Source organism: Ailuropoda melanoleuca, chromosome 16 (genome assembly GCF_002007445.2).
Source record: "Ailuropoda melanoleuca isolate Jingjing chromosome 16, ASM200744v2, whole genome shotgun sequence".
Lineage (NCBI taxonomy): Eukaryota > Metazoa > Chordata > Mammalia > Carnivora > Ursidae > Ailuropoda > Ailuropoda melanoleuca.
The window spans coordinates 83739092-83764678 of NC_048233.1; the positions used below are offsets into that span (position 1 = coordinate 83739092).

Below are 25587 nucleotides of genomic sequence, written 5' to 3' on the forward strand. Positions count from 1 at the left end.
TTAGGATCCTAAGTGCTGGAGATGAAAGGCCTAAACTGGCCCTCAGAGCAGTACAGTTCTCAGACTAGAACATTTAAGGAAGTTCTTTTCTTAGTGTTTCAAATAGGAAAAAAAATCCATTGTAAAGGGGCAAAGGATAGGACAAACCCACAAGAGGACTCAGGGAGTTTGGGGCCCGCGTTCCCCATGACTGAAATGTCATACACAGAGGATGGGATGGGAAGAGTCCCTGCAAGAGGACACTCTTCCCACTGCTGCATCTGGAAAGCTCACTGGTTGCTCTTTCTGAAGAAATAGCGAAAGGGGAAGAGGGAGCTGTGGGAAGGAGAGCAGAATGGGTTGAGATTCTAGAGGTCCCTCCCTTCCTCCAGTCCTATTATGGCTCCACTAGCTAGGGCATTTTTGGGAGCAGCATTTGAAAAGGTACCTGAATTAGCTTATACTCAGGAGTGGGGCATGAAGAAGGAGAATTGCAATGGGGCAGCTGAGCTCTAGAGTGAGAAAGGGATTTGCTGTCTTCGGCAAAAAGGACTCTGAAGACACAGCCTAGATTCAGAAGGGAGAATGGAAGCATTTTGGTAACCAAAGAATCTGAATGACCCAACAATAAGAATAGTCTCTGTCCAAGCAGGGTTTGTGGGATGAGGTCCAATGCTAGGTGCATTGGGGTAGGTTGTATAAAAATGAACCAGACACAGTGTTTATTAAATTCAGTTAGGGCCCTTGTGCTGAGTCTCATTTCCATCATGTATCCTGGGGAAAACAGAGATTATGCAGGTAATCTGCTTTCTTTTCTAATTTCCCTGAGAGACTCAATGAGGCAGACTCTGGAACTAGACTTCCCTGGGTCTCAGTGTGATGGTAAGAGAGACACCTGTACCTTAGAAACCCAAAGAAGCCATTGGTTCCCAGCTCTGGGGGTCCTTTAGGTGGAGGTGGATTGTTTTGCTGCAGTGGAGGGATGATCTGCCCTGCTAGGATGTCCTCCCACTTAGAATCTGCAAGGAAAACAGTCAGGGAAAAAGTGTTAGTCCGTGGACTACTTTCATGTGACATCCAGTGTGGACCAAGGGCAGCCTCACACCAAGATTCATTTGAAGCCAGGTGACTTGTTTGTTCTGACCTTCCCAATTTCATCTCAGCTCAGGAGATGTTACTCTGACCTTGGAGCATTTTTAGTTGGGCCCCTGAGATTTTTACACTGCTCAAGTCCTAGCCACCCACCACAGATGGTTGTCTTCTCGTGGAATGACAACTCACTGAAGAACTCATGTTCTTATAGCCCAGCATCTGTGATAACTACAGTCCATACCGAATCCTTATGCTAGACAACACCTTAACATGCATTCTCAGCCCTTGCCAAGCATACACTGCACCTTCAATATTAACACTAATGCCCTAAAGAGAAGAGGAGGAGAGACAGCAACCCAAAGATTACTCTCCAACGAGACAAAAAACTGAAACCCATTCCTCCCAACTTTTCTGTAAAACTTACCACCCCACATGGAAATGTTTTCAAATAGTGGGAGCATTATTTTCACCATCAGAAGCCCAGGAAGTACGTGCATTGTTTCCCTTCACTTCTCTTGGGAGTTGGGGGAGTTTTATTATTCAAGGGCAGGCCCCCAGACCAGACGATAGCCAACAGGCATCTCCACGGGAGCAAGACACATCACCCAGCAAGTGTGCCCAGACTCAGAGCTCTATGCTGCTCTGCTCTTCAGAGAACTAAAGAGGAGAGGACGATTATTAAAAGAGAATAAATTTCCCAGAACCTACCCTGTTCCTGGATATCAGTGATATTAGATGTTGGGGTCTCCTGCCATTCCTGCTGGGTTTTCCCTTCTCTGTTCTGATAAAAAGAGGACGAAGGAAAGTTTTAAACTTTACTCCTATAGAGCTTGGTGGGATTTTGTCGTAATGAGGGTGAGGAGATGGTCAGAGAGAAGACAGCATTCTAGATAGGGACATGATGTACAAAGGCACAGTACCATTAACAAGTAAATGTGATGAGCACGGCTAGAGCTGGGGCAGTGTAAACATGATTACAGCCTAAGCAACCAGCACACTACCACTCAATCTTCTCCCTGGGCTACTCCTTCATAGAAATTCTTTCGTACTTTGAGGGGACATCCTATAACCTGGTTCCAAGCCTACAACATTTCCAGTTGACACCCTGACATTCAGATCATGGTTCAGATATTTTCTTTGGTATTCTCTGCCAATTGGCCACTCCCGACTACCTAGCAGTGCTGAGAAGTTCCTTGAGCCATTGTGCTAATGAAGAATTCTACAGCAAGGGACTGCGGACTGTCAAGGTGGGTCAAGAGGCAGAGGCATGATAAGCCTCTGGGAAAGTTAGGATGTAGCCCCCATCTGAAGCATAAGCTATATTTCTTTTTTTTTTCTTTTTTTGAGATTTTATTTATTTATTTTTTCGAGAGAGAGAGTCAGCAAGAGAGAGAACACAAGCCAGGAGGAGAGGCAGAGGGAGAAGCAGACTCTCTGCTGAGCAGGGAGCCCAGAGTGGGGCTTGATCCCAGGACCCTGGGATCATGACCCGAGCTGAAGGCAGACTCTTAACCCATTGAGCTACCCAGGAACCCTAAGCTGTATTTCTAAGAGAAACTTTTCCACAAAACCTCAAATTCTAGAACACATAGGCTGCTACTTAAGTAATATTCCTGTAAACATGAAAGGGAACTCTGGAGAGGAGAGAAACATCCCTACCTCTTCTAAGTCTCCAGGTACACTGGGTTACAGGGGTACAGCTCTGATTTGTAGCTTGAGGAAATGATTCTTACGAATTTAATGAAACTATGGTTTGGAGCTTAAATTCTGCTGCATTGGTCCTCATGAAAGCATCTACTTAGGTTGGCAGTGGGGAACAGAAGGGCAAAGGCCCTGGGGCAAAGGTGAAGGTCTCCTAACCAGGGGAGATTTCCCTCACGAGATAGTCTAGGATTTGTGCTCTCCTGAAAACTTGACAGATGTCTTTTTAGGCAAATGTCATAAGAAAGGAAAAACACAGCCTGAAATAAGACTGAGGGTACCATCTGGAACATCCAACAAGACATAATATACACTTACAACCCAACACAAGATTGTTCTCTGTATGTTCAGGGCCAGATCTGCTTAGAAGTACAGTTCAAGCAGAGGTGGCAGAAAACAAAAACAAAAACTACACACATGGCAGTCTGTTTTACTTCTGAACCATTCATCTGCTCTCCCTCACTTTTTATCCTTACAAAGTCTGGATCCCTAGTCTGGGACCTGAAGTAATAAAGGGAATGGGTCTGCCTTTCCTTCCCATTCTCCCCAAAACACCTCTTATGAAACAGAGACCTTATTCAGATATGTGTCGTGTTCTTCTAAGCTTTCCCTGTACCAGATCCCAGTGGTGTCATGTTCAGACATGATAGTCCACACTGACTGTGACCTGACACCCTGAGTTCCCCAAAGGGGAGAGAAAATATTAAGCATTGGACCATAGGAGCAAATTCAATTTTTCCAGCTCAAGTGACTTACACTGAGAGTCACTGTGATCAGTCTAATTCAGGAGAAATCCTCTCTCTGAGAACAGGGTCTACAATGGAGACCGTCACTGGGCTTTGAGTCAAAATCAATAAACATGTTCCTTTTGGGTTTTTTTTTTTCTTGTTTTTTTCTAAACCCAGTATCAGGTTGAAAAGGTAATTATGTTGAGTAAGAAACTGTGGGTACTGTTCTTGAGGGAGATGATGTGTCAAACTAAGAATAGGAAGGTATGAAGGATAGAGAGTGAGGGAAATGTTCTTTTAATAGTAATTATCTTGGTTGTATAAAGCGTCTTTGTTCTTCAGATCTTCATGTACTCCTCCTGTACTTTCTTATTTCTTTTTCTTCCTTCTTGAAAGGATGGGAGTATAGAAGAGGGTAATCATCTGCCTATAATCATTCAGTGGGTCAGCTGGGTTTGCACAACGGGTCCTGTGCCCTGCCCCTACCCACAGAGGCCGAGGTCTGAGGCCCTAAGGGTTCCCTCTTCCCCCAACTAAACAATAAGTTACTGGAAAGAAACCAGGTTTTACCTGTTTGCATGCACCCCAGCAACTAACACAATACCTTACAAACAGGAGGCAGAATAATCATTTAGAAGTGAAAATCACTTAACCTTTCTACTTAACAAATGTTTTAGGGAAATCCTGTGATCTTGAAGGTGGCCTTAAGCCTTTCATGATCCATCCTGTGCTGACCTCTTCAGTAACATTTCTTAGCGCTGCACTTTAACTAAGCTCCCGGTACAGTGGCTTGCAGTCACCAAATGCACTATAGTCTTTCCTCTTGGCCTTAGTTCTTTGAGCTACTCTGGGAACCCTCCCTCACATCCACCTAATTTGGGTGAGGTTCTCCTTTGTGGTTCCTTTGTTTCCTGTACTTCTTTATTCCTGTATGTAGCACATCGATCAATAATTGTCTGCCTAGCTTTATACCGTTGGTATTTTTAGAGGAGAGCATGATACCTCTAATAGTGGTAGACACACAGTAAGTCTGTCGAATAAATGCACATATAGATGTCTGCTCTGTAACTGATCATGCTATGGGACTTGAGAAGGTGACGGAGGTGAATGGGAGTGTTTAAATACTGAAGGTCAGAGCTACTTTAGAGACACAAGTGAAAAGTAAGGAAAAGGCACAAATAACAGCTATTTCAAGAGAGGAAGAAAAGAAAAAGAGCGCTCTTTTAGAGACTACTATGGAAAAGAAGCTCTAAAATGGAGTAGCAGCAGATATAGGAATATCTAAATGGGGAATAAACCTCACAAATGAAATCAAATACTATTGGGACCAGCCCACCACTGCCCTAAATGAAGTTTTCTCTTACCAGTATCCCCTGCTGATACATGCCTAGCTCATCTATAAAAATTAGATGTTCCCAGGCTCAGACGCCAATGTAGATGATGGCAAAAAGGCTTCTAAAATGAAAAAATTCTCTACCAGATCCCACCACAATTCAACAGACCTGTTTTCTTATCTCACTGCAGAGTACAAGAAGCAGCTTTTTAAGATGAGAAGAAAAGACCTTTTAACAAAAGGACTCATTGATGTGTATATTTCGTGGCCACTTTCGGGACAGGTTGTGGCAAGGGTGGAATGGCGGGATGTTACTCTGCTGATGGTGAAACCTGAGAATGCGTTCAGTCAGTTCAGTCTGTACTTAGGACCAAGATATGCTGGTAACGGGAGTCCTGACTTGTAACAGAGCAGGAACAGCCAGAAGCCTTACAGCCTCCATTTTGGTGCTTACCCTCCTGGTTTCCATAAGGGGCTTCTTTATGCTGGGGCCTTGGCTGGAAATCTCCATCTTGGCCCTGAGGTGGAGGAAAAGCCCAGGAAATGTTACTGGCGGCAGCAGCAACATCACCACATTTAAGCAAATGTGGCCTAAATGAATATTTCAGCAGGTTGGCTATTTTTATACCACTCCTGGCCTGCAGAATAAATTGTGTGGCCAAATTCTCTTTGGATGCTGCTTTAATTCACAGCAGAATCCCAATTTGAGACATTTAGTGATCTAGGGGTTGAGAAAGGGAAAATGTGACTGATAGCAGGCAATCAGATTTTGAAATACTTGTCTGCATCAAAACCCAGAGAAAGGCAAGATGTGAGGCCTCATCCCCATGGAAAATTCAGTCAAACAGAACTGAGCAAAGTGTCACACCTCCAAGTACCTTCACATTCCACCTGGTTGGGAAAGAAATTTCTTAACTCTTCCCTGATGTGCATTTGGAGGGCAGAAGGCTCAGCTCCCTCATGGTCCACCCTCACTGCTCTGTGTGACCACACAGTCCCAGGAAGGGAGCGGCTGCTCTGTGTGAACATGAGCTGAAAGCACGTTGGGCTGGGGAGCAAACCACATCTTGGATTATTCCAGCTGCCCTAGCTGGGTGCTAATAAGAATGACTGTATTATCTTACTGACTCACTCTGTTCCTGACAGAGATTCAGAAGAAGAAAATAAGTACCCTCCATGATAGCAATTTTGACATGTTAGGGATGTGTTCAACATTGCCCCTACTGTTGTAGCATCTCGCACTGTAATTGATATATAACCTCCTGCAGACATTTCCATTTTAGCCTACTCTATGTCTTAAGGTAGAGTTCCAAAAGTTTACTGCTTGCTAGGTAAAACGGAATTACATTTTATTTTTTTCTCACTCTCTTGAGGGTTTCTCTATGTTCTTGTATAATATTCTGGGACTTCTTAAGTCTTATGGGTTCCGGTAGCACGACTGTACTAAATGCTCACTGAATATGCATTGGATTCAATTGTATAGATCTGATTGCATTTCCTCCCAGCCCTTGTCTGATGAACAGAAGAATCCTACTTTGCTGAGGAAGGAATTGTGTTCAAATTGCATTGCAAATATTGACTTGCCTCCTTTCCTTAGTCCACCCATGGAAATAGGCAAGTACCCATGAAGCCCCAAGACAAAAAGCGACTCACTGAAGGACAAGATTGCCTGGCAACAATAGCTGGCAAAGCCTAACCAGGATGCAGGATTTAGATTCTCTTCCTACATCACTGACCTGTCCAGCGCTGGCCTGCTGGGGGAGCTGGGCACTTCTGCTTGTTTCCGTTTCCTCATCATGGCTCCCGCCGCTTTCCGCTCTGCTAGGACCTTCAGAGAGGAACCAGACTCCTGTGACTCCTTTTCCAGAGCTGTTCACAGTTCATGAGGGCACAGTAAAGAGAACTCCCCATCTTTAAATTGCCAAAAGCGACTTTTAACACCAGCTTTTCAAATAAGGATAGACATTCTGTTAGAGACCATCTCAGAAGTCTAGCCACGAGGAAAAAGATGGTCTCATGAATACAATTCTGACTGCACCTGAGCAGCAACCAAGGGGAAGAGGAAGAGATAAGAGCAGAACCTTTTGGACAAAACAAGGCAATAAAGGCAATTTTCATCTTGTACAGAAAAGACAAACTTACCAACCCGAGAGGACTGTCGTTTATTGGCTCCCCTACAATAGGAAATTTGAATATCATAATGGATCAAGATGCTGTTTCACTTGGATTTCTGGCTATCATTTATTTCTCAGAACTTGTCCTAGACAAAAACTTCTGTGTCTGCCCTTCTCCTTTCCGCCTGGTACCACTTTTGCTAGAAATACAGTGTCTTCAAATTCTCTTCCTCCCCTATTCTAGAACTATTGTCATCTACAAGCTCAAAAGTATTACATTCATACTGTATTCTAATGATATGCCACTTAAAAGGGAATGATCCTTACTAAAAGAAACAAGGTGGAACTTCAGACATCAATGGTAAATGAATTGGGTAGATATTTTGAGGCAAGGCCTTTGCACTCTTTTCCAAATCAAACTGGCAGGTATCTATTTGTCCCTCTATGAGTAAAAATAGCAATGGCCTTCAGAGATTAAACATTGGGAGATGCCTTTAAGATACCCCTAAGGTGAAAGTCACTGCATACTCTAAAATGGAAGGAAGTATTTTTATATAATAGATCGCTTTCACTGAGTGATTACTGTCAGTCAGACTTTGTACTCCTTTCCATCTTCCAGTATTTATATATATATGTAATCCTTTTAACAACCCAATGAGATAGGTGCTATTATTATTCTTCACCATTTCACAAAGGAGGCACAGAAAGATTAACTAATCCATCTAAGGTCGTACAACTATTAAGTGGCAAATCCACCAGGATTTGAACCAGGCGGTCTGGCTTGGAGCACTCTGTTCCTAACCTCTGCACGGTGCAGTGCTGGGGCCCAGTCTGACTGACCATTTCGCCATATTGAGCGTGCACTGCTAACCCATGGACATTCAACCTTCCCTATTTCTTCTCTACCGCTCACTTCCATCATTCTACTTACCAGGTGACAGGTTTTCATGAAACCATTTCATCTCCACATATAGAGTGAAAACAAATGGATAGGGGACCAAGATGATTTCCCCATGCTTGAATTTCAGGTGGGACACTCTCTCCCATTTGCTTTTATCTGGGAAACGATGCTAAGGATTGAGGAAAGAAGTCAGTCAGTATGAATCCTTGAGTACTATTTTAGGAAGAAGACCCTCTCCTTTCCCTGGTTTGCCCTGTGGGTTTGCTGTTTCCATTTGAATCTACAATGCGACCTGCTGCTCATTTCTTTTTTTTTTAATTAATTTATTTTTTTTAAATTTTTTAAAAAAGATTTTATTTATTTATTGGACAGAGATAGAGACATCCAGCGAGAGAGGGAACACAAGCAGGGGGAGTGGGAGAGGAAGAAGCAGGCTCATAGCGGAGACGCCTGATGTGGGGCTCGATCCCATAACGCCGGGATCACACCCTGAGCCGAAGGCAGACGCCCAACCGCTGTGCCACCCAGGCGCCCCCCGCTGCTCATTTCTAAAGGATACAGGGAAATATAATGAAGTGCTCTGTAGCAAATGGCTGCAGATTGTCCAAGTTTCCCAAGACTACACGAATAGAATCCTGAAAAAACAAAAACAAACTTGAAATGACTTTAATACCATCTGGTCCCAACCAATCTTTCCATTTATACCGGTCACTGCTTTTTCCATCCTCTATATTCTATTAAAGCTGAACTATCTGCTGTTCCCTGAACGTGCCTTCTGCTTCTCCATTTCTGTGTTCTTGGATAGTCTATTCCCTCTGCCTGAAATGCCCTTTCTACCCATCAGCTTATGTCCAAATCCTACCTATCCTTTGAGGTCCAGTTCAAAAGCTATCTCCTCCAGAAAGTTTTCCCTGATTCTCCCAGTTGTAAATTAACTATTAGTCTCAAACTTCACAGTAGTTAGCCTTGGGTCTTTACCACATCCCATCCACATATGTTTTATTTTCCTTACTGAGAAATCTCCTTGAGCAAGAATATATACCTGATTTATGTTAGCATACCTTCTACGGTGTCTACCTCATAACTGTAGACTCACAGAATGAATGAATAATGCTGGTATTTATTGATATACAGTTATTTTACCTTAGCTTAAGTCCAACCTTTTCTTCTACTCTTTTAAAATTTGATTAGTCTCTAATTAACCTATGCTTATTAGTACATACATTTAAACAATTTGGTATCATAAAAAGACTCCTGGATTTCTATGGGGAAAATATCTGAATTTCAGTTTTAGTTTTGTCATTTCATCTCTCTACGCCTTGATCTCCTCATATTGGGGCTCACGGAAGGCAGAAATGGTGCCTTATTTATCTTTGTATTCTCTGTGCTACCATAGTATCTGGTCATAATTTTAAAGTTTATTTATTTATAATCTCTATGCCCAACATGGGGCTCGAACTCACAATCCCGAGATCAAGAGTCGTATGCTCCACTGAGCTGCCAGGAGCCTCTGGCTTATAATTTTAATAGCTAATATTTACTGAATAATCACAATGGCAGGTGTTATTTTATAGTTATTAACAGTCACAGAGACCTTATGAGGTAGGCACTTTTTATTATCCCCATTTTATAGACAAGGAAACTAAGACAAAGAGAGGTGAAATAACTTATTCAGGGTTACATAGAAGGTAATGGTGGAGCCAAGATATGAACCCAGGCAGTGGGGTTCCAGAGCCTACCCTCTTAACCATTAGTGGGGTTCCAGAGCTTATCCTCTCAACCCTCTTAACTGCCTATCAATAAGCGTTTTCCTAATAAATAAAAGAGGATGGTAACATCTGACTCAAAACTGAGAGTAAGAACATAAAAAAGCACTTTGAAAAATTTGGTAGGATTATAAATGAAGATAGATGCTCTCTAGCTACGATGTACTGAGCTACTTACTGTGTGGCAAGCATTGCACACATTTATTTCTAATCTTCACCACAATCTTGGAAACAGGTATTATTTATCAACTTCATTGACAGGTAGGGAAACAGCCTCAGAGAAAATGGGTAACTTGTCCAAAAGCCCAGTGTGAAGGCAGAACTTAACTCAGATCCAGATGTGACAGGCTCTAAGGTCTATGCTCTCTCCACTTTACTATGCTGCCTTGAGCTTTTCTCTGCCCAAATTAACTGAAGCAAAGTGAAATAAACTCTGCTCTACTCACAGTTAAAATAAGCAGAAAACTGTCATGGTCCTCTATTAAAATAATTGTTATAATGATGTCTGTGAGCTCCTGCAAGATCCTAACGTATCTTTCAGCACTTAGCCAAAGAGCTATAGATAGATACCTTTAAGGCTATGACTTAAATTTTTGGTTTCATAGAGTTTATTTGTATATTTCATTGTATTCAAATTCTTTGAAATACAGCAGCATATGTCTTCATAAATTAGAAAAGTCATAAATCACTGAGTTGTGAAGTTAGAAGAGAAATAACCTAGTTTAGCACTCTCACTTTACGAATGAGGCAATTAAGACCAAGAGAATGATTTACTGGGGGGCTACACAGCTAATCAGTGGCTCAGCCAGGGCTGAAATCCAGGGCCAGCACCCAGAGCTCTAACTCCTTGGACAACACTTTCGCCAATTTACAAAGCTGTTCACTTGCTCAATCTTCTTCCTGTGGGAGAACCTAAAGCTGTGTAGAAAAGGAATGAAAATGAAGTGGGAATAAAGCAAATCGCAAATGTTTCCAATTAAAGTGAAGACACAGCAGTCTTGTCTGTGTATTTACAGTTGAGTTTCCTGAACGTCAAGTACCAGGCAGTGGTTCGGAGGGTGAGGTTTCCCAGAGTCCTGGAAGGCGGCAGTCCTCCAGAAGTTTTCTCTATGCCAGCTGCCACAAGAGAGCTGCGGAGGGCTGGGAACTCTGGTGGAAATAATAGAACCCAGCCTCAAAGGTGCTGACACTTCAACTAGGAGAACTGAGAAAGGATACAGGCTTTAATTTCCCTGGAAAACAGTGAAGTTTCTTTGCAGAGGAAATATGGCAGGGAGAAGCCCAGTGATCAAGTGGAGGCTGTGACTCAGTTCACAGGAAATAATTAAGATCTGGGTATGGACACATCCTTGGCTTAAAGAATAACTTTCCCAGAAGTCGTCTGCTTCTTTCCCTACCTCCAGCTCCTGGACGATGACTTCCTTATTCTCTATCTCTTCCCCTCTAGAAGGTAAACAGATAAGACATAAGTAAACCGAGAAAGAAAACTCTGAAGACAGTAGACTCTACTGTCAGTAGAGAGAAGACAGTAGAGCAAAAATGACACTTCCACTGAGTTACAGAAACATGACTAAGTAACAGTTGTGTGTGTTGACCCAGGGCTCGTGGGAAAAAGTGATTACCAAGGTGGTGCGATTTGAGAGTCGGAAGAAGGCTTGTACCAAAATATCTTCTCCATTAACCTGCCAAGATCTGAAATTCCCACTGTGAAAGTTAATAATTTGTTAGACAAGGTGTACTCAAGTGTAGTCTGTGGACCACCAGGTGTCCTCAAGACCCTTCAAGGGATCTCGAGGGGCAAAACTATTTTTATAGTAACAATAAGATGTTATTTGCCCTTTTTTGGTGTGTTAACATTTTAATCATTAGTGCAAAAGCAGTGGAGGGCACAATTGCTGATGCCTTTGCACAAATCTAACCAGTTGCCTGAACTGTACTAGCAGTTGTGGTCATCTTAACTGCCACACAGGAAAAAAAAATCCAGCTTCATTTAATATATTTGAGGAAGCAGGGAAAAATTAATAATTTTATAAAATCTCAATCCTTAAATACACGTCTTTTTTAATACATTATGTGATAAAAATGGAAAGTACTCACACAGCACTTCTGCTGCATACCGAAATAGGAAATACGATGGTTATCTTGAGGAAAAGCACTTGTGAGATTGTTTGAATTGCAAACCGAACTAGCTGGTCTTTTCATGGGTTGTTGTTTTACTTCAATGATCAGTTAGCAGACAAACTATAGTTGTTAATCAGATTTAGGAAAGTGACATTGTCTCAGAAATGAAGGGTGAGCTTATCAATTCAAGGAAAACAACTGACAGTTTGTGTCAATGATAAAGTTTGGGATTTCAAGCAAAAATTTGAACTTTGGAAAACTATCCACCACAATGAGGTTGACAACTTTCAAATACTGAAACACTTTTCTAAGATTGGTAGTGATATTAGCAAATATGATTTTATAATATTGTATAATGAAATGTGTCCACATTTGGATGATCTATATAAGTCATTGAACCAGTATTTTCCAAATGACCAATGAAACACATCATGTTTCAACATCATCCTAGGTAAAAGATTCATTCACAGAACAAGACAGACCAATGGCTTTTAATGTAGCAGAGTTCAAAAAGTGCACTGATATAATTCAGATTCCATACTGCAACTAACTTTTAAAAATCTACCACATTAACGGGGAGCCTGGGTGGCTCAGTTGGCTCAGTGACCAACTCTTGGTTTCAGTTCAGGTAACAATCTCAGGGTCTTGGGATCCATCTCCGTGTAGAGCTCCGGGCTCTGTGCTCTGTGTGGAGTCTGCTTGAGATTCTCCCTCTCCCTTTGGTTCCCCACCCTGTTTGCCCACTCTCTCTATCAAGACAAATAAATAAAGTCTTAACAACAGCAACAAAAGAACAAAACAAAAAAACCTACCACATTAGGAAAGCCTGGGTGGCTCAGGCGTTTAAGTGTCCAACTCTTGGTTTTGGCTCAGGTCATTATCTTAAGGCACGTGAGCTAGAGCCCTGAGCCCAGCTCTGTGCTCTGTCTGCTTGGGATTCTTTGCCTGTCCCTCTCCCTCTGACCCTTCCCCTGCTCATGTGTGGGGCACACATTCTCTTGCTCTCTCGCTCTCTCAGATAAACAAACAAACAAATAAAAAAATGAAATCCTAGAAAAAGACTCTCCCTCTCCACCTGCTCTCTCTCTCAAATAAATAAATAAATAAATAAATAAATAAATCTTTTTAAAAAACTACATTAAAACAAAACAATACAACTACCACTTCTTAAGTTTTGATGCAGGGTCAAAGAAGAATATCCATAATCATCTGTGAAGGCTATTACCAAATTCCTACCCTTCCCAACTACAAATTTATGTGGGACTGGATTTTTTTCATATAGCTCAACCAAAAAAAAAAAAATTCACAACAGATTGAATGCAGAAGCAGATATAATCTAGCAGCACTCTATTAAGCCAGACACTAATGAGCTTTGTAAAAACTTAAAACAATGCCAATCTTCTCATTAATTTTTTTATCTTGGAAAATATGGTTATTTTTAATAAAAATGTGTTAAGATTTAATGGATATATTATTATTTTAAATTAATACACTTTAAAATTGTGGTAAAATATATATAAACTAAAATTTACCATTTTAAACATTTTAAGTATACAATTCAGTGGTATTAATTACACTCATAACCATGGTGTGCAACCATCACTACTATTTCCAAAGTTTATCTTCCCAAACAGAAACACTGTACTCATTAAGCAATAATTCCCCATTCTGCCCTCCACCCACCCCTGGCGACCCCTAGTCTACTTTCTATCTCTATAAATTTTCCTATTTAAAATTTCATGGAAGTGGAATCATACACTATTTTTCCTTTTGTTGCTGGGTTATTTCACTTAGCATAATGTTTTCAAGGTTTACCCATGTTGTACCTGTATCAGAACTTCATCTCTTTTGCACTTTCTTTTTATGGCTGAATAATATTCCAGTGTGTGTGTGTGTGTGTGTGTGTGTGTGTGTGTGTGTGTGTGTGTGTATCACACATATAACTGCATTTTGTTTATCCATTCACCAATTTGATGGACACTTGGGTTGTTTCCATCTTCTGGCTATTGTGAATAATACAGCTATGAACAGTGTTGTACAACCATCTGCTTGAGTGCCTGCTTTCAGTTCTCTTGGGCATATACCTACGAATGAAATTGCTGGGTCTTATGGTAATTCTATGTTTAACTTTTTGAGGAACTGCCAAATTGTTTTCCATGACAGGTGCACTATTTTATATTTCCATAAGCACTATACAAGGGTTCCAATTTCTCTACATCCTTGCCAACTGTTATTTTCTGGGTGGTTTTGTTTTTTTATATAGCTATCCTAGTAGGTGTGAAGCGGTATCTCACTGTGGTTTGGATTTGCATTTCTCTCGTGACTGATGACATTTTTTGCTGTTGAGTTGTACTTCTTTTTATATTCTAGACATTAAACTCTTACCAGATATACGATTTATAAATATTTTCTCCCATCTGTGGGTTGCCCTTTAACTCTGTTGATAGTGTCCTTTGATGCACAATTTAAAAAATTTAGTCAGGGTGCCTGGGTGGCTCAGTCAGTTAAGTGTCTGCCTTCGACTCAGATTCTGATCCCAGAGTCCTCAGATCTAGTCCCCAGTCAGGCTCCCTGCTCAGCCGGGAGCCTGCTTCTCCCTCTGCCTGCAGCTTACTCTCTCTCTCTCTCTGGCAAATGAGTAAGTAAAATCTTTAAAAATATATATATTATTTATTTATTTTTAGTGGAGGAGGGGCAGAGGGAGAAGGAGAAAAAGTCTTAAGCAGATTCCACACTGAGTGTGGAGCCCAACATGGGGCTTGATCTCATGACCCCGAGATCACAACCAGAGCCAAAACCAAGAGTTGGTAGCTCAACCAACTGCACCATCCAGGTGCCCCTAGATCTTTGATCTATTTTTAATTAAGTTTTTTATGTGGTATAAGGTACTGATCTAACTTCATTCTTCTGCATGTGGATATCCACTCTTCTCAGAACCATTTATTAAAGAGAAGAGACTATTCCTCCCCTATTGAATGGTCTTGGCATTCTAGTAAAAAACCAATTGACCATAGATGTGAGGGTTTATTTCTAGGCTCTCAATTCTATTCTATGGTCTATAAAGTTGTCCTAATTTCAATACCATATTTTTTGATTGCCTGTAGCTTTGTAGTAAGTTTTTAAATTGGGAAGTATGAGTCCTCCAATTTTGTTCTTTTTCAAGATTATTTTGGCTATTCAGGGGCGCCTGGGTGGCACAGCGGTTAGGCATCTGCCTTCAGCTCAGGGCGTGATCCCGGCATTATGGGATCGAGCCCCACATCAGGCTCCTCCACTATGAGCCTGCTTCTTCCTCTCCCACTCCCCCTGCTTGTGTTCCCTCTCTCGCTGGCTGTCTCTATCTCTGTCGAATAAATAAATAAAATCTTTTAAAAAAAAAAGATTATTTTGGCTATTCAGGGTCCCTTGAAATTCCATATAAATTTTAAGATGCGCTTGTCCATTTTTGAAAATATGCCATTGGGGTTTTGATAGGATTTTCACTGAATCTGTATAGATTGCTTTGTCATCTTAATAAGTCTTCCAATCTACAAACATGGATATCTATTAATACTTTGATTTCTTTTAGCAACTTTTTGTAGTTTTTGGTGTACAAGTCTCGCATCTCCTTGATTAAGTTTATTGCTAAGTATTTTTTTCTTACTGATGCTATTGTAAATGGAATTGTTTTAATTTTCTTTTCAGATTGCTTTTTGCTAGTGCATACAAATACAACTGATTTTGTATGTTGATTTTGTATCCTGAAACTTTGCTGAATTCATTGATCAGGTCTAATAGTTTTTCTGTGTGTGTGTGTATTCTCCAGGATCTTCTACATGGAAGATCATGTCTTCCACAGATATAGTTTCACTTCCTCCTTTCCAATTAGTATGCACTTAATTTCTTTTTCCTGACTAATTGCTCTGGCTAGGAACCAGTACTACGATGAATAGAAGTGGTGAAAGCAGACATCCTTGTCTTGTTTTAGATCTTAAGGGAAAGGCTTTTTCAGTTTTTCATAAATGAGTATGTTAGCTGTGGCACTTATCATACTGAGGAAATTCCCCTCTATTCCTAGTTTATTGAGTGTTTTTATAATGAAAGGGTGCTGGATTTGGTCAAATGGTTTTTCTTTTCTTTTCCTTTCTTTTTTTCTTAATGAAGATAAAAGTTTATTGAAGACAGGGGCGCCTGGGTGGCACAGCGGTTAAGCGTCTGCCTTCGGCTCAGGGCGTGATCCCAGCGTTATGGGATTGAGCCCCACATCAGGCTCCTCCACTATGAGCCTGCTTCTTCCTCTCCCACTCCCCCTGCTTGTGTTCCCTCTCTCGCTGGCTGTCTCTATCTCTGTCAAATAAATAAATAAATAATCTTAAAAAAAAAAAAGTTTATTGAAGACACCACAAGGGAGCANTGTTCCCTCTCTCGCTGGCTGTCTCTATCTCTGTCAAATAAATAAATAAATAATCTTAAAAAAAAAAAAGTTTATTGAAGACACCACAAGGGAGCAGCAGGTGGGACAGCAGAGAAGAGGCCATCTGCCTTAAATGCTTTTTCTTTATCAGTTAGAATGATCATGTGGTTTTTTCCCCCCTTTGTTCTATTATTGCAGGGTATTATATTGGTTGATTTCTTTATTTAAAAGGTTTTATTTATTTGAGAGAGAGAGAGAGAGCATGAGCAAGAGAGCACAGCAGGGGGGAGGGGCAGAGGACCCTGGGATCATGACCTGGGCTGAAGGTAGACGCTTAACCGACTGAGCCTCCCAGGCGCCCCTATATTGGTTGATTTCTGTGTGTTGACCATCCTTGTATTCCTGGGGTAAATCCCAGGCACAATGCCAATCTCCTCATTAATTTTTTAGAAATATAATTCTTTTTTTAAAGATTTATTTATTTTAGAGAGAGGGAGAGCATGAACGGGTGGAGGGGGAGAGGGAGAGGAAAAGAGAGAATCTCCAGCAGACTCCCTGCTGAGTGTGGTGCCTGATGTGGGGTTCGATCTCATGATGCTGAGTTCATGACCTGAGCTGAAATCAAGAGTCAGAGCCTTAACCAACTGACCAAGCCACCCAGGTGCCCCTAGAAATATAGTTACTTTTAATAAAATATATTATCTGTTAACATTTAATGATACATTATTTTAAAATTAATAAGTATGTTATTTTAATTTTTCTATTTTAATCTTTACATGATACATATTGACAGGTATAACCCACATAATCAAAACCTCTTTGGGATCCCCAATAATCTTAAAAGTGCAAAGGGATCCTGAGATAAAAATCTTGAGAACCACTGCTCCAAAGGTATGTCATCACTAATTTAGAAACTTACCTGAATAATAATATGTAGAATATAAAATATCTAGGAAATAGAGTCCTACAAGATGCTACTTCAGCCAGTCTCCTGGACTGAGTGAAGGCAGAGAAGGGATAACCTGTGGGAACGTACTAACCTATATTTGCAAAGGCTACTCTCCTAGCTTTAAAATTACCTGATATTGTTGCCATATCTAATTTTGAATTTATACACATTGGGTCCTGCATGAAGAAACCTCGTCTCTGGAAACGGGTAGGTGAAGGGTTTTAAACTCATTGCTTCAAAATAATAGCCTAATAAAATAGAAATATTAGAGAATTATTAAAAAGCTAAAGATGGTTCCTTATCAACTTTATGGTATAAAACAGAGTCTGCCCAATTTATAGCATCTCTTCATGAATAAAATGTCCAACACTCAGCACCACTGCTTATATCCCAGCTCGGTTTTTATACTGATTATCTATATTAATCACCTCGACCGTTCTCCTACCTGCATGGGGAAGATATATGGTGTTGGGGGATAATCTCTACACTTGAAATCAAAAGACTTGAGTTCAAGATTTGTAGTTGACCTTACAACCTCAGGCAAATCACTTCTCTCTATGAGACTAATAACAGCAACATCTGAGGACTCACAAGGTTTTTTGTTAAGATTAAATCTATCTCCCAAATATCTCTTGAATCTATTCTCCTCCCTTGTCCCCACTTTCCCTGGAACCTAGGCCAGTGTGAAGAGGGCTCAAGTCAAATAATGAAACAATCCAAATGCACCAAGAGGAAGATCCCTGCTGTTAATTTTAGATGAAGTTAAGGCATAAGCACACCTTCCTGCCACAGCTAATACAGCAAATAATGATGTACACTAATGTTTCCCAGTGCTGCTGAGGAATGCCTTATCTTTCCTACCTCTCAACCACTCTTTCTCTTCACTGCTTGTGAGACTGCCCTGTGCCACAAGAGTGCCTACTATCCTCTTAGCACTTACTAGTTTTACTTTTCCTGTTCCAGAATCTCTGGCCACTTAAGGTCCTTTCGGTGGGAAACTGGGGAAAGGGGAAGGATGGAAAAAGAAGAATGGCATGTCTCTTCTCCTCCAAGAAGGCATTTGGTACACACTCAGAAGTAAGACTCAAACACAGTGATTAGCGATTTTGTAAGTCACTAAGACTTTTCTGTGCCTCTTTTTACTTGTAGACATAGTAAACTCTGCATTTTCTGTCTCTTCATATGGAAGTTTAAGTAATAAATAATGAGATTAGAAGTCCAGAATTCCTGAGGATAAAAGCTACCTATACACAACACAAATTTCAGAGGCAGCTAAGATGGGGTAGACAGAACAGGCACAAAGAAAGAATAATTTAGGTTTGAATCTCAGCTCCGATATCCCTCCTTAGTTTCTCTAGGCCTTGGTTTTCTTACTTATACAATAATAACAACAACTAACGACAGTCTTTTGTTATGCCCTATTGTAAGTGCCTTACATACATTATCTCACTTAATCCTCACAATAAGCCTGAAATCAATAGTCTAAATTTGATAGATAAGGAAATCGAGATACTGAAAGATGAAGTAACCTCCCCATAGCTATATATGAATGTTGGAATCGTGATTCAAAGTGAGGTCAGACTTGATGCTCTTATCTCTTCCACTCTGTTTTCTAAGAGTTTTAGTACCAAAAAAAAAAAAAAAGAGAGAGAGAGAGAGAGAGAGAAAGAGATAATGAATATAAAATCATTTTGTAAGTACTAAAATAGTATATACTCATAAAGAACTATTTTCATTATTCTTTCCTCCATATTACCCCAATACCATTTCTACTCAACAGGGAAAACTCTTGTATGGTGGAGTCAGGAGATCTATGTGCCCAAAGAATGGAATTTCCCACAATTTCCAAAGTTCATGTCTGGGGCTGCCAGTAAAGAGATATCCCAGTGTCTGATCTCGGCTGCTTGGGATTAGAATGACAGGAGGTTGGAGCCAGAGCCCATGAGACTATTTAGACTAGAATTGCAGTCAAAAGTGAAAAGAAATAGTTGGTGCCAACTGCAAAGTTACCAGAGGGGAAATATTGTTCATATCCTGAAAAAAAAAAAAAAAAAAAAAAAAAAAAAAAAAAAAAAAAAGCTTGCTGATTCCCATGTCCAAAGCATGGCAGGAACCCAGCTAGATTTGAATGTGTTTTTGGTGCTAAGGTGACTTTTCTAAGTAGAAGCCTACCTGGTGAGACTTAGGTCGCGGCCACAAAAATTTAGCTTTAAGTTATTCAGAGGGTTCTCCTAAAATGCTGTCACCTCTCACCACAGACAGAGGGCTGGGGGATCAGAGCAAAGGAAATGAAGGACATTTGCTGGAAATGACAATCCAGAGAGGAAACTTCATGTACTGCACCACAGCTGGCTGTCTGAAAGAGGTAAAAACAGCCCTCTCTGGCTGGGGCCTGCCTGTTAATTGCTGGCTGCCTGCTTCAGAAACAAACACCACACACTAATTACCTCATTTGAAAATAAAGATTAGACAGCATAATCCGAAAGAACCACATAGTAGTAGTGGTTCAAAGATTTCACAAGGTTATTTTCCAACATGAGTACTGCAGTCACGATGACACTGTAGAATCTTAACAGATGAAGGTCAGACTCTCAACCCATTTTCAGGCGATCAAAAAACATGATGCGTTTAAAACAAAAAAGAAAAGGTTAGAGGCAATATGCATTAGTTGGAAAAACAGAAGATTTGAAATTGGAGGATCAAGGCTTGAGTCCTAGCTCTGCCTCTTATTAGTCATTAGACCCTGAGCAAGTCACTTAGCCTCATCATTTCTCAGTTTCTACACCTGCAAATGGGAATCCCATCTACCCCTGGAATTGTTGAAGGATTAAAAAAGATTATATTGTAAATAGTATTTCATAAACTCTAGAGTATTATATAAACATTAGCTGTTTTGATAGATTTGAAGTTTCTCTCTTAATGCTTCACTAGAAAAGCAAATTTAAGAGATGAAAACTATCTTTAATCTCAGTGCAAAAATCTGACACATCCCAATCAAGAACCTTTCTTTGAAAATCCCCAATAATTAGATTTAAATGACACATTGGCAATGATGTTAGATTTTTTAAGGTTTTTAGTAATCTGTTTCAATAAAGAAACATCTGGATCAGTGCCTACAATCTAAAGCAGGGCTGAATGCTATATGAGGATAATGATATTGACTACTGGGGTGGAAGGAGATGATAAGGAAGTACTGTCACTAAATATATCTGGTGACATTTGATAGAAAAATCCTTCACAGGGTTAAAGAATAAAAGAGCTTTCATAAGCATTTATCAAAATACATTTACTGGGCAGATCTAATATGACAGGCTCTGTGACCACTGAGTGTGGCAACAACATAGGGAAATCCCACTGATACTATGAATTTATTACCCAAGTTTTAGAACTGAGATTGAAGACAGATGGCCAGCTTCTCCTTTGCCTTCACAAGTCCTTGGCTGGTCTCAGAGGTCTGCCTGGCTCTACCGAAGTATATTCAGACTAGAGATTCTATACTAGAGAATATTTACACCTACAGACTCATGCTTGCCTATAGCCTGAAGTGCCCTTCATTTTAGAGGGTACAAGAAGAAACTGATTTTACCACAGAAGGAAATACCTTCCACAAGGTCACATAACTCAGTATGGAACCAGGATTAGTACTCCCTAAGACTATTGATTCCTTTGGCCCACACATTTTCCATTACAACACATCACTCTGTCAGTCACTTTAGTAAACCGTAAACCCTGGTCACTCTCATAACTGTGGATGACTCCAAGACAAACTCAATCTGGGTACAAAGGCATCAAACCAAAATGTAAGCTTTTCTGATTAAATGTTCTTAGAATTATTTCTTGGAGGTGTTAAAGGGTCACATTCACATTTGTTTGTCTTCAAGCTCTATTTTCAAAAGAAACTATTCTCAGTTTCTTCACCTTGCAGGGTGACTAGGATGGCTGATGAAATAATGCAGGTATAATTGCTTATTGTAGTGCTCTACACATAGATTATTCTTTATTTAAAAACAAAACAAGGTGTTAAGATATGGGACAAGAAGAGATTAATCTGAGGCTACCCAGGATACTTTCATGCTTATCGATATCATTCTTTCTCATTAGGTTTCTTCCCACTCTTTAGACACAATCTTTAAAATGCCCTCGGCATTTGTTCAGGAATAGATTTGCTCTTGGAACTGTGTCAGATTTTTTTTGTTTTGTTTGAGAGGGGAGAAGTAACTAAACCTTCTAACAGAAAGGTAGGAAGATACCCCAAAATGAAACCAAAAGCCCTACCGGACAACTCAATAGACCAGAAAGGAATCTAAGTTAATCTCTTACACTACCTTTTGCACCTAAGGGCCACTTCCACTTACATCTTAACCATCCTAAAAGCTACTGGAAAAACTACCTTTGGTCAATAGGTCTAGAACTGTGCTCCTTATTCTGGAAAAGCAACAGAATGGTATCTCATCTCACCACCCTGCCCAGTAGTTGTGACTTATTTAACGACAACCTATCAGCATTCACATCATACTGCAGCACTCTAAACATCCTACCAACCCCAGGAACCCGAAAAGCGTTTGGATGTAAAACTGCAGGCAATGAAAGACATTTTATTTTTTGGTTACACAATTGGGTGAGTTGCCCTGAAGCAGTACACATAAGGAAGAGATTTTTAAATGGGGGAAAAAAGCATCAGTAGTTTCAGAAGGGCAAATGATGGAGAGAATATCCTCAGGTAGAGAGAAAGGAATATCTTTTACAATTTTGAGCTAAAAACTCTTGAGTCTTTAACGTACATATCTCACGGGTCTTAGTGACAGAAGACTGATATAGGAAAGTGTAAAAAGAAAGCTTCTAAAATACACAGCTTTGTTCCTGCCATGAAACAATGGCAGACTCTGAAGAAATTAAGTTAATAAGAAAACTAAATTACTTTTTATGTAAAGAGAGCAAATTTCACACAGGAAATTTAAAATATTTTACTAACTTTAATCCAATTCTGGTGAGATACTGGGGAGATAAGAATTGTATTTACAAAAAGATACATCTGACTTGAGATCACCATCTAATTTGGCCAAGCACATATAAGGGCAAGACTAAAACTCAGATGTATTGCTAAAGCAAGATAGTTCAGCTGGTTACGAAATGGCCTAGACTCCATATTAGCCTCAATTCTTTATATTTTACCACCTAAGCCTAGCTCTAAAATAACAAAATCAGTTATTATTGCTAAGAAACATAAAGCTTTGTACTTTGAAAAACCATCAAACCATAGGGATCTGATGGTGAACAGATCTTAACAAACAAACAACCTCATATTTATAAAGCACTTTCAGTATATATAATGCTTTCCTCTCCCTATCTCATAAGATCAAAAAGCATCTACTGAAGTAGGAAAAGCAGATTCAGCTACCTTATACTCTAACTGCTCTTCTCATTTTTACCTGATTTGATTTTCTCAATCTCATGTTCATTCAACATTCATTCATTCAGCTCACAAATATTCGTATACCTACTATGTTCCAGAAACGAAGTGCTGGAAATATAGTGGAGAAGAATAAGAACTTGGTCCTCACCTGCAAAGAGCTTACAAATAATTTCAAGTGTGATGACTGCTACAGAAAAGAACAGGGTGATGTGGCACATTGATAAAGAATATTACCCTAGAATGGAAATCATTCCACCCACACTCTAAGTAACAGACTCACATCTGAGGGATAAGTATGAGTTACGGAGGCACAAATAGAGAGTGGGTCTGGGCTGGGTACAGGAAACAGCAGATGTAAGAGTCCTCAATTGGAAGAGAGCATGGCACTTTCAAAAGGGAAGTATAGTAACCCAGAACACAGTAGGCAAAAAGGACAGTGCTATGAGATTAACACTATACAGACAAGCAATGGGTCAGTCAGCATATATCTGAGAGCCTACTATGCACCAGGCACTGTTCTGAGCATGTTTAGAGTAGGGAACAAGAGAGACATGATAACTCATCTTTAAGGTCTTACATTTCAGGAGGTGTGGAGAGCAACAATAAACATATAAATACATAAATGTAATTTAAAGTACTCTAAGTACTACAAAGAAAATAAAAAAGGGCTTTATAGTAAAGAATGACTGGGAGGCTGGTTTAACTATTGTGGCCAAGGAAAGCCTTTTGGACAAGATCACAACTGAGTTGAGGCTTTAACGGAAAGTGGAAAAACCACACAAAGTCAGGGGGAAAAGCATTCCAAGAAGGAAAAAAAAAAAAACCAGCAAGGACAGATGCCGGGTGATGGTGGTTTAATGGACACAAAGGTCAGTGTGACTGAAGCACAGAGAATGAAGACAGATTAGGGGGAGATGAAGTCAGAGAGAAGCAGAAACCAGATCATGTAAGGCCTGTAGGCCATTGTCAAGAGTTCGAAATTTATGTTAAGCATTTTATAAAGAAAAGTGAAATGATTTATGCTTAAGAAAGATGAACTGTACATGGGGTGCCTGGGTGGCTCAGTTGGTTAAGCATCCAACTCTTGATTTTGGCTCAGGTCACGATCACATGGTCATGTGATGGAGCCCCATGTTGGGCTCCAAGCTCGGTGGAGAGTCTGCTGGAGATTCTCTCTCCCTCCCCTCTGCCCCCCCCACCACTCACACACACACTCTCTAAAATAAATACATAAATCTTAAAAAAAAGAAAAAAGAAAAAAGAAAGATGAACTGTATAGGATTAAGAGTAGAAGCAGGGAATCAGTCAGGAAGCTTTTGCAGTAATCCAGGGGAAAGATGCGGCTGATTTTGACTGGGGAGTCTCAGTGCCTAGTGAATTGTTGGATTTGGGGTATATTTTAGACTGATGGCATAGGTGTGGGAATCAAGGATGGCTCTTATGTTTTTAGACTTTGCTATTTTATTAGGTGGAAAATAGTACATACCTTTTACTGAAATGGGGAAGGATTCCAGGGAAAGAGATTTATGGAAAAAACTCAATCATTCTGTTTTGGTTAAGTTTGAGAGGCCTATTAGACATCTCAATGGATATGCCAAGAGGGTGGTCGCCTAGTGTGCAATGGATGGAAGTCAGGATGGAAATACAAATTTAAGTCATCAGTGTTTAGATGGTATTTAAAGCCACTGAAGAGATGAGGTCATCTAAGAAGGGATAGCTACAGAAGGGATGAAGGCCTTTTACAGTCCAGGTTATGACATGTGGAGTCTATCCTAAGAGCAATAGGAAGGCACTGAAGGGTATAATAAAGAAATGACCACACAGCTGTGAGTTAAAGTATACATATTTCTGTATCTGGTTGTAATGTGGGAAATAACCCAGAACAAGAGCAGATAAAAAGGACCTGTACCAGCCTGTGGCTCAAGGCAGAAGCTGATAAGTAGCCTGGTCTAGAGTGACTGGTTTGGCAGATGCCTAGGAAGTTGTCTAGTTATGATTTGGTGAATTGATGGGGGGAGGCAGAGAGAACAAAGATGATTCCTAGTTGCTTGAGCAACCTATCGAAGAGAAAAAAAGTGCCACTTCCTGGAAAAGGCAGCCTTAGAAAGTAAATTTTTGAGGGGAAGTTATTGGGACATGCTCAATTTCGAGGTGCCTGTGAGATAGCCAGAGAGAGAGTTTAGGTGGGCTGTCGGGATACTGTGGTAGGTTGCTACCCGCAGACGTGCAAAGGGAGGAACTAGAGTTCGGAAAAGCCAAGGATGTACAGCAAGGTATGCCCGCGTGAAGCTTTCCACTTCCTCACATGCCAAGATTCAAAACCCGGAGGCGCTGAACTCCGAAGTCTCACCGAGGGCCATGACTCAAATCTCTCCCTCCGAGGTTCAGTGAGGCATGCGAAAGCAGACGCCCACTGAGATCACTAAAACATGATGTGACAAGAAATGTCTCAATGGGACAAGTCTTGCTTTCACGGCAACCGCGCGGCCTGGGTCAGAGGAGGCTGCAGACCAGAGCGCGCGCTTTCCTTCCGGGAGGGGTGTTCTAAGGCGTGGGGGGGCGGTGTTTTAAAGGCGGGGTGCGCCCAGAGGCAGCTCCGGGCCCCCGCGCCGCTCAGCCGGGGAGGCGGGTCCGCACCTGGCTCCGCAAAGGCCACCGGCCGCGCCTCTCCCCCCACCGCCCTGGCCCGCCCTAGGACCCTCGCGGCCCGCAGGAGGCCACACCCGGCCCTCGGGGGCGGCTGCGGAGCGGTGGCGCCGGGGCTGTAACTCTCCCGCGGAAAACGAAGGCAACGAAGCGCCGACCTCAGGGGAGCACCAGGCCGCTGTGGACCATTACCTCAGACCCAATAAGTTCCCGGGCCCGTCCGGGCTCTTACACAGGCTAAGAGTTCTTCGCGCCTCATAAAAGTGGCCTCGGCCGAAGCTGCCACTACAGAGAACCCCCGAAGGGGGCGGGCGTCGACTGCGCACGGAGCGTGGCTGGCGAACTCACTCAGCCCCTCGCCCGCGCTTCGGCTCTCGCCGCGCGCCCGCCAGGCGTTCTGCGCAGGCGCAGCTGCGCTCCCCGCGCCCCTCCCCCCGCCGCCCGCCGGGCG

The 25587-nt window shown here is 41.2% G+C and overlaps 1 protein-coding gene across 2 annotated transcripts; it reads right to left on the bottom strand.

Annotated features, from left to right (window-relative positions):
* Positions 1-180: 180 nt before the first annotated feature.
* MAJIN (membrane anchored junction protein) lies at positions 181-25321 on the bottom strand. Of its 2 annotated transcripts, none has more exons than XM_034646472.1 (11): positions 24841-25321; positions 17208-17325; positions 11012-11057; positions 8408-8483; positions 7879-8004; positions 6976-7007; positions 6570-6682; positions 5288-5351; positions 1780-1852; positions 881-998; positions 181-315 (listed from the first exon to the last, which is right to left on the bottom strand). In XM_034646472.1, exons 1-11 carry the CDS (start codon positions 24848-24850, stop codon positions 270-272), a joined length of 822 nt encoding a protein of 273 aa, XP_034502363.1. In that variant the 5' UTR covers positions 24851-25321; the 3' UTR covers positions 181-269. The 2 variants fall into 2 exon arrangements, with proteins under 2 accessions (XP_034502363.1, XP_034502364.1); XM_034646473.1 differs by having other exon boundaries at positions 6570-6661; positions 24841-25320.
* Positions 25322-25587: the final 266 nt, after the last annotated feature.